This window comes from Erpetoichthys calabaricus, chromosome 1 (assembly GCF_900747795.2).
Source record: "Erpetoichthys calabaricus chromosome 1, fErpCal1.3, whole genome shotgun sequence".
Classification (NCBI taxonomy): Eukaryota; Metazoa; Chordata; class Cladistia; order Polypteriformes; family Polypteridae; genus Erpetoichthys; species Erpetoichthys calabaricus.
Genome location: NC_041394.2, coordinates 115,815,597 through 115,828,100, shown reverse-complemented (window position 1 = coordinate 115,828,100; position 12,504 = coordinate 115,815,597). Strand labels below are relative to the sequence as shown.

Here is a 12,504-nt window from a genome sequence, read left to right as displayed (position 1 = left end):
TCTTGTGTCAATGTGGGGTTTTCATGTCCCAAAGATAAAGGTTAATTTTAAATTGTCTTTCCATGAGTGAGTGTATGTGTGTGAGTGTAGCCGCGCTCAGTGATGAACCAGCACGCCACATAGGTTGTTTTCCTCCCTGTGCCCATTGCTGCTAAGACACACACGTACTACCCTAAAACCTTATATTAGATAAGGTTATTACCTAACATAGGGTTTTAGGGTAGTAAATGTTAGATAAGAAGGTTAGGCAATGAATGGATAGATGGATGTTGTATAGTAGAGAATGAAATGGATAATATCTGAAATGGAACATTTATATGGGCATACAGAAGAATGAAAGGACCAAACGATTGTTCAGTTTGAGCAACTCACACACTTTAATTTTGTATGCCTTAAATTTATCTGTGTGTTTTATAGCTTAAATACCTAAATGATAATAAGATCATGATTATTCACTGATCTTTTCCACGACATTTTCAAATGGTGCTCACTAGACTATTAATTAATAATTTTTGTTAAATTATGAGTGCTTGGACCCAGTCTGATTACAGAGTGGGTACCTTATACGTATATAATGTTTCCTCATTCTCCCAATTTTCAAAATGTGTCTCCTCCAAGGACTTCCCTTCATCCCACAACACAAGTACCTCTAGCTAGGTCTGTTATTGACTTGTGTGTGTGTTCAGGGTTTGCTGTTGCTGGTTTTGTCTTGGGCTCATGATATCATTACATGGAAAACGCCAGTGTACAACATGAATGGATGCTACTTTGAAAAAGCTTTGAATTTAAATGGTTAACAAGAAAAATTAAACAGCAAGAAAAAAAAAGCTCAACAGCATAAATATTTAACTACTCTTGACAGCCAAGAGTAAGTGTGACAGCATCTGTTTACAGCTGTTATTAAACATACCCCAAAACCATACAATATTTACTGCATTTCAGGAAAACTTCAACCTGTCTTTCTCTTGACGTTAAATTTATTAATTTTGCGAACATATATACCTCCCAACCCCTTCTCAGATCTTGTGTAGCTCAATTAAAAGAATGAAATGACACATGAAATGAATAATAATATCAAAGATCTGGCATTGCCCTTTTTGTTTTGTCCTTTTTCGCAAATGTGTTTCTCAAAATTTCTCAAACATTTTCTCAAATGACATACTAATTTTAAGAAAATATACCAGGACAGCACTAACAACCTGTGGCGTAGCTAGGGGTGGGCAAGGGGGGACATCTGTCCCCGGGCGCAGCATCCAGGAGGCGCAGATTTGATGTTCCCCATTGCATTTTGGCAAACAGGAGGGGGCGCAAAATCTTCAGTTGTCACCGGGAGCTGAAAACCCTAGCTACGCCTCTGCTAACAACTTGCGAGAGTGAATTCAGACGCAGTCCATCTTTCAAGGAAGAAAAGGAAATGTGTAAATATGCATAATGGGGTATAGATCAAGTAGATGATCTATTAGGATAGATGAAAAAAGAGCTATTCACTCATAATCAAGTGCAGCTTAAAGAAAAGGTCACAAACTGTTGAGATTGAAAAATGAGAAACAACAGTAAAACAAACCATCTGCATTGTTATAATAATTTCACAGTCTTTAAACATTTTAAGGAAAGCAGCAAGACTCCAATAATGAGAAAGTTAATACTTCATATTAAATGATAAATATCCAACTAGGCAAAGTTTTTAAAGCTATCTTACAGAAACATATCTTGTCTTATACATTCCTGTTTACCATGGTGTTAGAGAGTGGCGACGTGTTGCATGTTAGTTGGACATACAAATAAGAATTTCATTGTATTCTGTACATGTGATAATACTACTACTGTACAACTAGTGCTACTAACATAACACACTTCACTTAATGTAGAATATTTTCAGCTTGTAATATCTTCTTTTTACCACTAGGGGTCCAACGAACCAACTGACGCATTCTTGAAAAATAAGTCCATCGGGCTCACACCCCTCATGGGTTGTCATTCCATTTATGCTAAAACACAAAAACACCCAAATTTTTCTTTGTCAAATATAATGCCACAAATCAATCTGGCACTATGTCTTTTTTATTTAACTGAAAGGCTCTGTCAAGACTGGCAAGTGAAAGCATTTGACTTGAAATATCATAAACATTATCAAAGATTTCAAAGATATATGGTATGTCCTTCAACAAAAGCTTAAGGAAATTTTATACTAGAAGGATAAGTTATTCAAAGCAACTTTTAAGAAAACCTTACATTTTCTGAAAATGTATCATAGTGATCAGGATTTTCTATCTGGGCTGGTGATTTAAATTCTTCTATATGCTCTGACTTGGAGAAATATTCACATAATTTATTTACTAAATATCTATATGAGAATATTTCAAATGCTATATATAAACATTGATTGTTGAATACTAAAATTCACCTCAAATTATGTAAAGAATTTTGGCATGGTATTTAATATGAGAGGTTCTTCAACACATTCCTTTTTGAAAACGAGTTTTTATTGGGGAAAAGGAGCTTACCCAGAAGCAGTGCATCACAGAGCACTGTTAGGCTGGCATACACACACATTGCTTCACTCATAGTATGCCTATTTACAGCATTCATATTCCCTAAACTGTACATGTTTTGGCAATGATAGGAAACCTGAGTTCAGTTGTACCCTGATCCATAAACACAGTGACAGGATCCATAACGGAACCCTGATCCTTGTAATTGTGAGGCACCAGGGCATACATGGAGCCAGCTTGCTGCTATTCATCAATGGATTCTTATTAATTATAGACTGATTGAAAGAAATGTCTTGTGCTAATATTGTATTAATATGTATCTATTTTTTAAAATGCAGATAAAGCTTGGTGTAATAATTTCCATGATAAATATATCGCTCTGCGGTGGACTGGTGCCCTGCCCAGGGTTTGGTTCCTGCCTTTTGCCCTGTGTTGGCTGGGATTGGCTCCAGCAGACCCCCGTGACCCTGTAGTTAGGATATAGCGGGTTGGATAATGGATGGATGGATGGATGGATATATAGCTGCACACCAACTCAAGTTTTAGGAATCAATATCTGTATTTTGCTTGCCTTAGGACTGAATAGTATTGACTAAGAAATATGATAAGCACTGGCATTATTCCACAGTTTGAATATTGCACACAATGCTACAGGGACATATTCCTTTTCCTTGAAGTTCTCCATTTGTAAAATTCCAATTCAAGAAATAAATTGCGTAGCACAGAGGTGCAGTAGTTAGCGCTGCTATTTCATGTAACCAGCATCCTGGATTTTAATCCTGTACCTGGCTGAAGCCTATGTGGAGATTTTAAGATTTCCCTTTTCTCAGTAATACATTTTCCTCCCAGTACTTCAGGTGTCCTGCCACATCCCCAAACCCATTTGACACATTTCTGAATTGCTTTTGATACCATGACTGTAGGAATGAAATCAGCCCTGGCAAGGGATACAGTTTATTAATTACACTGCCCACTTGCTCACGAACCTACACAGACTCTATTGTGCAATCACCAGTTAACCCTAAACTGTCCAACTTTGAGGATGTTGGAGAAAAACTGGAGAAGCTGGAGGAAAACCCATGCAGATACAAGGAGACTGTGCAGATTCCACATTGGTAATGCCCAGGTATAAGATTCAAACTCAGGACACTGGGTTCATAAGCTGGCAGTGCACCATAATATCACCCACATCAGTAATCATCACAAAAGTAAATTAAAATACTACTTGTGTTAAATATTAGAATCACTTTAAATCCATTTTATGTATAGTAAAATGCTCTTGGCAGTGAAAACTTATTTGAGTTTTTTTCCATATAGTACTTGGCTTGGCCTGGGACTCTTCCATAAAAATCAATTCTGAATAATGTAAAATGACAAAGTAGAAAATCTACTACATAGAACAACTTCAAAAGTGTCAGACTTTTAATGTGTACTTCATTTCAGGGGTGTGAATTAACTGACAGCAGAGTGCTTTCATCTGCAAGCATTGATGAAGAAAAATGTGCCATATTTCTGGATGAATCCTTAATTCTGAAATTAGCAAGTAAATATGTGCATTTAAATCGCTAGATGATGATTATAAGTCTATAGCATGCATTCATGTTAATAATAATAATAATAATTCTTTGCATTTATATAGCGTTATGATTATTTTTCCATTGAAAACATTCTAAAAATCTCAGCAGACCTGCTTGATAATATTGAGAAATCCCCTTCCCATTCCAGCAGATAGATAGATAGATAGATAGATAGATAGATAGATAGATAGATAGATAGATAGATAGATAGATAGATAGATAGATAGATAGATAGATAGATAGATAGATAGATAGATAGATATGCCAATGTGTCATATATTTGGTCTTCCTCAGGACCACACACGACTGCAGAATTCCCACTGTTAATCAAGTACTAATTTTCAACTTCCATGCTTTGCAGTGAGAAAATTAAGAAAAAGAAAAAAGACATTTCTGATGCAATCTGCAGCATTTTCTTCATCCAAATGAACCTCTTTTCAGGGAATTCTTTGTTTTTTTTTTCTTTTAATATAGCTTGGGAAAAAGCCACCCATGTATCAAAAAGGTTTGCACATGGATATAAATACACTCACAAATTACAGAGCAGATTGATGTGCAGCTGGGTACCAGTTGCTTATTCTTGGAACAGAACCGACATTCAACAAGTGCTGAGCTGGAAATGTGAGAGATGAAGTGCAATGATGACAAATACAACTATGGTCAAGTCTCAGCATACACTGCTTGACAGGGTTCAATGAACTTATGGTGCCCATATATTTTGTCTTATTAGCACTTTATTTTAAACAATGTATTGTTATTATTATGACCGTCTATAACAAAATGAGACTCAAACAAACAGACTCTAACATACTTTGCCTTCACCTTGCCTTTAAACATTTATATTTTATCCTCAGATTGCAATTAATTTCAAAATATTGCAAAGGTGTCCTCTCAATATTCATGTATTAATTCAATGCAATTATTGTGCACAGCAAAATGTGAAAACACGAATGTAATTGTAACACATATTTAAATACTTATTTGTAACAAATATTCTACTTTAATGTTAGGCAGAAAAAATACAGCCATCATTGGCCATGCAAAGAAAACCAAAACATAGTTATTTAATTACCAACTCAGTGATTAATAGCTTAATATCACATAATTGTATGACTCAGGTGAAAGCACCTTTATAAATACTTCTTATTTTGAGACATTCAGGTTGGAAACAAGCACATACACATCATAAAGCAGACACAAGGCATTTAAACTGAATTCAATTTAAATAAACTTTACAACATCAGATACCAAGCCTGTAAAAAGATGCCACTTTTTCTAACAAAACTAGCTATTAATTAAAAATGAAAACAAAAAATATACATCCTACAATAGTATCACCCGGGAATTAAAGCAGGAAAATCTGATCACAAATATTACCTAAATTCAAAATTTACAATTGCAGTTTGTTTTATTATTTTTTGCATCGTTATGCAAACATGTAGAAACCATAAGTATTTAGTAAAACTCTATATTCTATATGACGTTATATACAGTATAGTTACATATTTTTGGAATTATTACACTCTCCAAACTCTATCTATCTATCTATCTATCTATCTATCTATCTATCTATCTATCTATCTATCTATCTATCTATCTATCTATCTATGTCTGTCTGTCTTACTATCATTTACTATATTTTTCACTTTGTGTCATTTTATTTTGTATCTAATATATCGATCTAGCTTATGAAACTATACAGACAATAAATATATATATATATACTGTATATATATATATACAAATGCATAGGGAGATATATAAAATGGTATATTATGCTGTGAATAATTTTTCTAACTAATTTTTGCCTTGAAACTAAAAGGAATACGGCAGCTGAAAAAGCGACTACCTCAGTTGAGGGTTCCTTCTGTGTTGCCTCACCTGTTAAGTTGTGCTGCAGTACATACTGATTTTATCATCCCTTTTTACGATTTCATACTTTTTTCATGTTACTCTGTTTCCTTGCCATTCTATTCTAATTTTTGGTTTTATGCTACTGGGGTCTTTGACTCTACTGCACCAAAGTAAGATCGGTGACGTCCTCGGAGGCAGAGGCACTGTACACATAAATGTATACATTAACGGTATGTACTTGGCATATAGTGAAAAAAATACAGGAAAAACTAATAGTCATTAAACTCATTTTCATCATAAGTGATTGCTACTGTTTTTTATCTCTTTAAACAGCTGCACGCCCCATGTGTGAATGAGAAGATAAAGACCCACAGGCTCAAGCGATGCCCCCGCTGAGCCCGTTCTCCCGCAGGATGCTTACCAGGTCTTTGGAAGTCCCCAGTCTTTTGAGCCCGTCAAGGGGTAGCAGATCGGCAGAGTCCTTGTGTGTGAACTGCGTTGCTTGTTTCAAACGCCGTTGCTGATGCAGAATGGCTTTGTCCCGAATGTCCATTTCACTTTTCTTGGAGTCGGTCATGGCTCTCTGTTGTTTTGCTTCCAGTCCTGTAGTGCTCTTTGCTTCGGTTAAGCAAGACCGTGTGTTCGGAGCGTGTCCTTGCTATGCTGCAGATTGAACTCAGTCTCTCTCTCTCTCTCTCTCTCTCTCTCTCTCTCTCTCTCTCTCTCTCTCTCTCTCTCTCTCTCTCTCTCTGTGTGTGTGTGTTTGCTTTATCATGTGCTCTCTCGCTTTCTGCAGTTCGGAAGATGCGATTCTTTGAATAAGATCCCGGTTTCACGTCATGAACAAATTTACATAAATTACTCAACACCGGTAGAGGGAGGTAGAGGGTGGGGAATGTCGGGTTCTGGGATGGCACTGATAAGCAGTGACTAGAATAAACAAAAGCATGTCAAGTGACTACTAATATTTAACAGTTCCAGTGCCAGATCAAAGTTAAATTACATTATTATTACTGTCTGCAAAGTATTTAGTGGGTGGATGGACGGATGGATGGATACACCTATCGATCGATGGGTTGAATAGTTTCAAATAAATCTTTAAGGAAAAATATTATAATAATGCAAAGATTTCTTTTTACTTTGCTGTTCTAGTCAAAATCTCATATACCAATTTTTCAAGTTTTGCGCCATTTGTCTTTATATATAGCGACTTTCACATTCGCATAACGCATTTAAAAAGAATTTAATATTGCATTAAATAAACATTCAAAGATTGTTAAATGCAGCAAATGACTTAACAGTTACAAATACAGAAGTTGAAATTGTGCAGCCTATGATAGGAGTCTATAATTTAATTGGAAAAATAAATTCTGCTTTGTCTTCGCATCTTTGAACTGTTCACAGATATGAATTTTTATTTTAAATATTGACTCTTTTGATTACCTCCTTCTTATGTTATGAGGGCGGTGATTTTAGAAATCAGTTCGTTCATGTGCTTAGAAAACAGACGCTGGTTTAGAACTGAGCAGTGAAAGGTTTACAAGCCCTGATTTCTAAAACCACGGTGTGCTTTAATGTATCGGCGTGCCGTTGGCTGAATAACTGGATAGGAAACAAACAAATCCATTACAGTACTTAGCTTTTTTCTTGAATGTATATATAGCGCTTTTCATATTGGAGAGCGAAAGATTTAAATAACAAATGGATTAAAGAAGTGCTATTTGAAGGTAGTAAAACTGGAGTCTGTACAGAGGAATTGTATTTTCGTGGTATTTTAGAGTACTAGGGTGTTAGCCATTATGGATGTAATGAGAAGTCAAGCAAAATGACACCTTTTATTGGCTAACTAAAAAGATTACAATATGCAAGGTTTCGAGGCAACTCAGGCTTCTTCTTCAGGCAAAATAATAGATAAAGCATCTGATTGAGAGAAAATTTCCGCGAACTATAAACACTGAAAAAAACGACAAACTTCGAGTTAGGACTCTCGAAATTACGCGTTTAATTATTCTTTACAATGCATTAAACGGCGTAAAAAGACAAAACCGTGACCCTCACCAAGAGTAGCTGTTTCAGGAGATGAGATGAAATCATAGAAAAAAGGAAAAAGAAAGGTTCGTCGTGAGTGTGAAATATATTCTGTGACGAATATCCAACGAGTACCGTATTTTATTTTTGTATTATTTGCTAAGGTGACCCTGTAGTTAATGCGTAACATCGCAGCCCTGGCTCGTGTTCTGTCTACGTCAAGTCTGCACGCCCACCGCGTTCGCGTGGGTTTTCTCAAACTTTAAAAGATGCACAAGTAAGACGGAGTGAGCTAATTTAACCCAGTTTGGATTGTGCCCTGTGATCCTTTGAAAAACAGAAGCGTGGATTTTCTATTTGATCGACTTAATTAAAGTTATATCTGACTTCAGAATCATCCTGTTCGTAGCTGATTAGCTATACAGTACCTGTATAGTAGTATCATTAGTTTTGTAATTGAAGTAGTATTAACATTAATAGTAGAATAGATGTAGTAAAATACTCGCCAACAGTGCACGGCAAAACAAAACTTTGATTTCATCGGTTCTTAACTGATGAAGCTGTAGTTGTGCCAATGCCGTAATAAGTCTTTTGACGTCTGGCTGACCTTTCTTTTCCGCTTAGTCTACCGTTTGTTCTGTTCTTCCTAGCTGACATCGCCATCCTAGCTTTGGACTTCTGAGGTAATATGTCGGGACCTCGTCTGCATAAAGTTTTGGCATTCGTGAAAAATAAATAAATAAAAAAAAATAAGAGTAACACAGCGACAGACAGACAATGCACTGTTCTTGAAATCATATTTAGCCTCCGTTTGTCCCATCAATGGTGAGCCTAAAGTCAATTTTTAACAATACCAATATATACTCAAGCAAAATCTAATTTAGTGTAAACAAAACTAAGAACAATCGAAAAATACCAAATTGAGTATCAAAAACATATATTTTTAAGAAGAGCACCGTTTTTTATGAACACTTCCTTGAAACCTAGATTCACATAATATCTGCCCTAACTGAAAACTGACAAATTATACATGTGATTGTATTATGAGCTCGTGAATACTTCAGTGTCTGCGGGATTTGCGGAGCTGTCCGTTTCAGCACCACCAATTACCCTTGAAAAGATCTATCCACGTGTTTCTATTGAATTTTCGGGTCAACAAAATGAGGCCTTGGATATGATGAGAGAACATCACATAAACTCAGACTGTTCCACCTATGATCTGCTACTCTGTCCTTCAGCCTGATGATTTTGACATTATCTGTCATCTTGTGTGTTTTCTGTCTCTGTTTTCTGTATAGAGACAATAAACATGTCAAATTTCACATTCCTTGAGACAGGCTCTTCTTTTTCATGGGAATAAGTTTTACCAGTGCCAACTTAAGGTAAAAATCAAACATTTTTCAACTAAATAATACTTTTGAAGCAGTGTACTGTACTTCACAATTTAAAAAAAAGTATTTTTAATATGTATTAATAAGAGAAGGAGAATTTAGGCCATACACCACACATGGGGACCAGCTAATCAACAATGACAACCAAGAGTGGGAAGAGAAGTCAACTAATTGGCTTGCTTCCCTGTAATCAATGAAAGTGTTTTCTCAATATTAGTCTCAAAAATTCTTTCTATCAACCAATACAGTAATTTACCATAGCATTCTTGTACTCCACCACCTAACACGTTAATATACTAGGTGAGGGGTTTTATTATACATGCTAGGACAGAGTCACTTGAGAGGGCAGAAGTAATGTCATGTCTAGAGTTTGTTTTTAGGTAAGTCTTCCTCACGTAGTTTCCTGACAGTATTACACCCCATTTCAATGAACATGTCAGGCTCCTATGTCTAATTCTGAATAGCCTGCCCTACATGACATTTTGTAGAGGCCTAGGGCTGCACTAACAGCAGCAGTCCAAAGTACAGGAAACTTCTTTTTCATGCGGTGTGTCACCCAATGTGATTTTCCTTCTTCAGCTTACTTCTCAACAAGACATTACAGACAGTGCCCAATGACATAGTGTGAGAGTAGTATAATTTGTCGAACACATTTCTGCATAAGAAATACACTGCATTTAATGAGTGTTATTTTAATACCCTCAGTCCTTTCAGGTAGGCTTTAAAATGGAAGATAATCCCCTTAGAGGTTCTTGATATTCACATCAGTATATTCTGTTATGCAAAGTCTTTTAGGTTAATGCTTACCATAAATGGAATTATATAAAATTAAAAATACTTTTTTATACTATTAGTTGATTAAACAGAACCAATAAAGTAGCAAGCTGCAAACATGGAACATTTTTATGTTTAAGTAATTTGGCTTCTGAGACAAATTATGGATATTTAATCACCTGACAATGCTGGTAAGTGACAGTACTATATTCCAGATTTTTTTATTGCTGTAAACTAGACAATTTAAGCAGATATTACATTTTAAAATCTATAAATTGCCTCATCTAAAGTCAGTTAACAGTCTGCCCACAATATACTAATAGTAAAAAGTGAATAAGCAGTATATACAGCATTTATTACTATAGAGCAGTATAGTAATTAACCCTGCTGTCTCACTCACTTCATTAGAGACAAAAGCTCTTTTATTTAATATATAGCTAGATTCCAAAACTTCTATCTGGCTCATCCTCAGGTAATACCCTTCTTCATTAAATGTTTCACCACTATCAATACAGCCTCTGAAGTGTGACATTTTTGTGTATTTGAGAGCAGTTTCTGCCTTCCATCTCCTGGTCTATTTAGTGAATGTATCTGCCTGTTCTTTGCCTAGCATATCACTCAGTTTTTTACTCTGTGAGAAAGAATGTAGCAGTTTGAACTGCAAAATAATTACCAAGAGATACATCAAAAACCTAGAACATACAGTAGTTGGGACTGAAACCCGCAAAGTCTATAAACCTGTTGCTAAAACCAAAACATAAATCACTAATCAAAGTCTAATGAAGAAATGCAAGAGGTCAGAAGCTATAATAACACGTGAATTTCATTTATACACAATCCACAATTTTGGAGGCTGCATAACACACACTTCCAGCTTATAAAGTGTTGCAATGCAGCTTCAAGAAACCATACCCTTAGTAATAAAAAATCTTGCTGTGACAATAGTGATGCCTAAAGAAAACAAAATGGGGGCAAGGTAAAGCAAAAAATGTAATGCAAACAAAATTCAATATTGATCCAGTGACAAATATTAACAGGAATAACCTAACAAACAAAATCCCTGATATTCAAAAAAACTAAAAAAAAAACCTGAATTGACTCACGTTAAAATATTTATTTAAATTAAAAAAAAAAAACCAAAACTATCATTTCCTGATTTGTAGCACTCATTTTCACGTCCACTCTCCAAAATTGTTTGTTTGTTAGTCGCAAAAGATGGCTTTGACCCTTCCTTCTAACTGATTTTTGACTCTAGGGAGGGTCTTGTTGTTCTGAACCCCAAAACTATAAAACTCCATGTTATATACAATTTCTGTCAGCATCACCAACTTCCGCACTACACCCTCTGTCAACATGTTTTCCAGCACTTATGTCTATGTCAATATCAAATTGCTCCAATTAATCCCTTTCAACTGTTTTTGGCCAATGAATTTTCTCTTTCATACCCATTGTTCTGGGATTGGTCTCCCCTTAGTTTTTACTTATTCCATCTGTGTTCAGGCAGCACTTCTGATTACTCACACGTTCACTGCTGTTTGCACTCACCTCCACCTCGTCCTGGAGGTCCCTCATTCTGTGGTTTGCAGACATGGTCATTTTCTGTGTGAAGTCATCACATTTTCTCTGATTCTAAATGGTAGTTCTTCTTGCTGCACACCCCCAAGACTTGCTTTTTAGATAAATTCCCAGCTTTAAAACAGCCCAGAAGTACTAAGTCTGCACAATGCCATAGATGGCATCCCATAGAATCTTGTTTCCCCCTAATGTCGATGCAGTCAGGATGGACTCCAGATTCCCACATTCAACACTGGAAAAAATATGAGTTCAGAAAATTGGAAAAAAAACACAATAAGAAGTTAAATCATTTGCATATAAAACTTTATATACCTTTTCAACACAATTGATAATTATACAACTCTTAAATTTTGTTAAATGACATTGCAAATTCTTCCATTCTGGCATATGAAATATCCTCCAATTGCCATAATGTTTGTTAGTATTGCACTTTTCATTTTCTCTCTATTTTATATTCCCTTTCTCTTCCATGTCTCCAGATAAATATATAACTAATACTGTGAAAGGTAAATATACTGTGACAAGTGCCGCAGTGCTGCTATTGATCTTTCTATGATAAGAAAGCATTGTGGAGAAAATAATCAATGATGAACTGAAACTGTATCTGAAGTATGGCCTACATGCTTAATCTTATGATGGGTCTATCACAGACGCTAGGAGAGACATTATTGATTTATTCAGTAATTCACAGAAGACTAGTATAAGGTTTGTGGTCCTGTCAGAAAAGAGCAATAGAGATCAGTAAAGCTAGTGGCCAATATCAAACACAGAAAAGAGCAATGGCAATCAGTAAAACTGGTGGTCTTTTTCAAA

General features: G+C 35.6%; 1 protein-coding gene across 1 annotated transcript in view; it reads right to left on the bottom strand.

The window, feature by feature from the left end:
- Positions 1 to 6,940, bottom strand: part of nrip2 (nuclear receptor interacting protein 2) — a 198,972-nt gene extending 192,032 nt beyond the window's left edge. The window contains exon 1 of the mRNA XM_028805579.2: positions 6,345 to 6,940. Coding sequence (XP_028661412.1) covers positions 6,345 to 6,500 — 156 coding nt within the window. The 5' untranslated portion in view covers positions 6,501 to 6,940. The remainder of the gene's footprint in view (positions 1 to 6,344) is intronic.
- Positions 6,941 to 12,504: the final 5,564 nt, after the last annotated feature.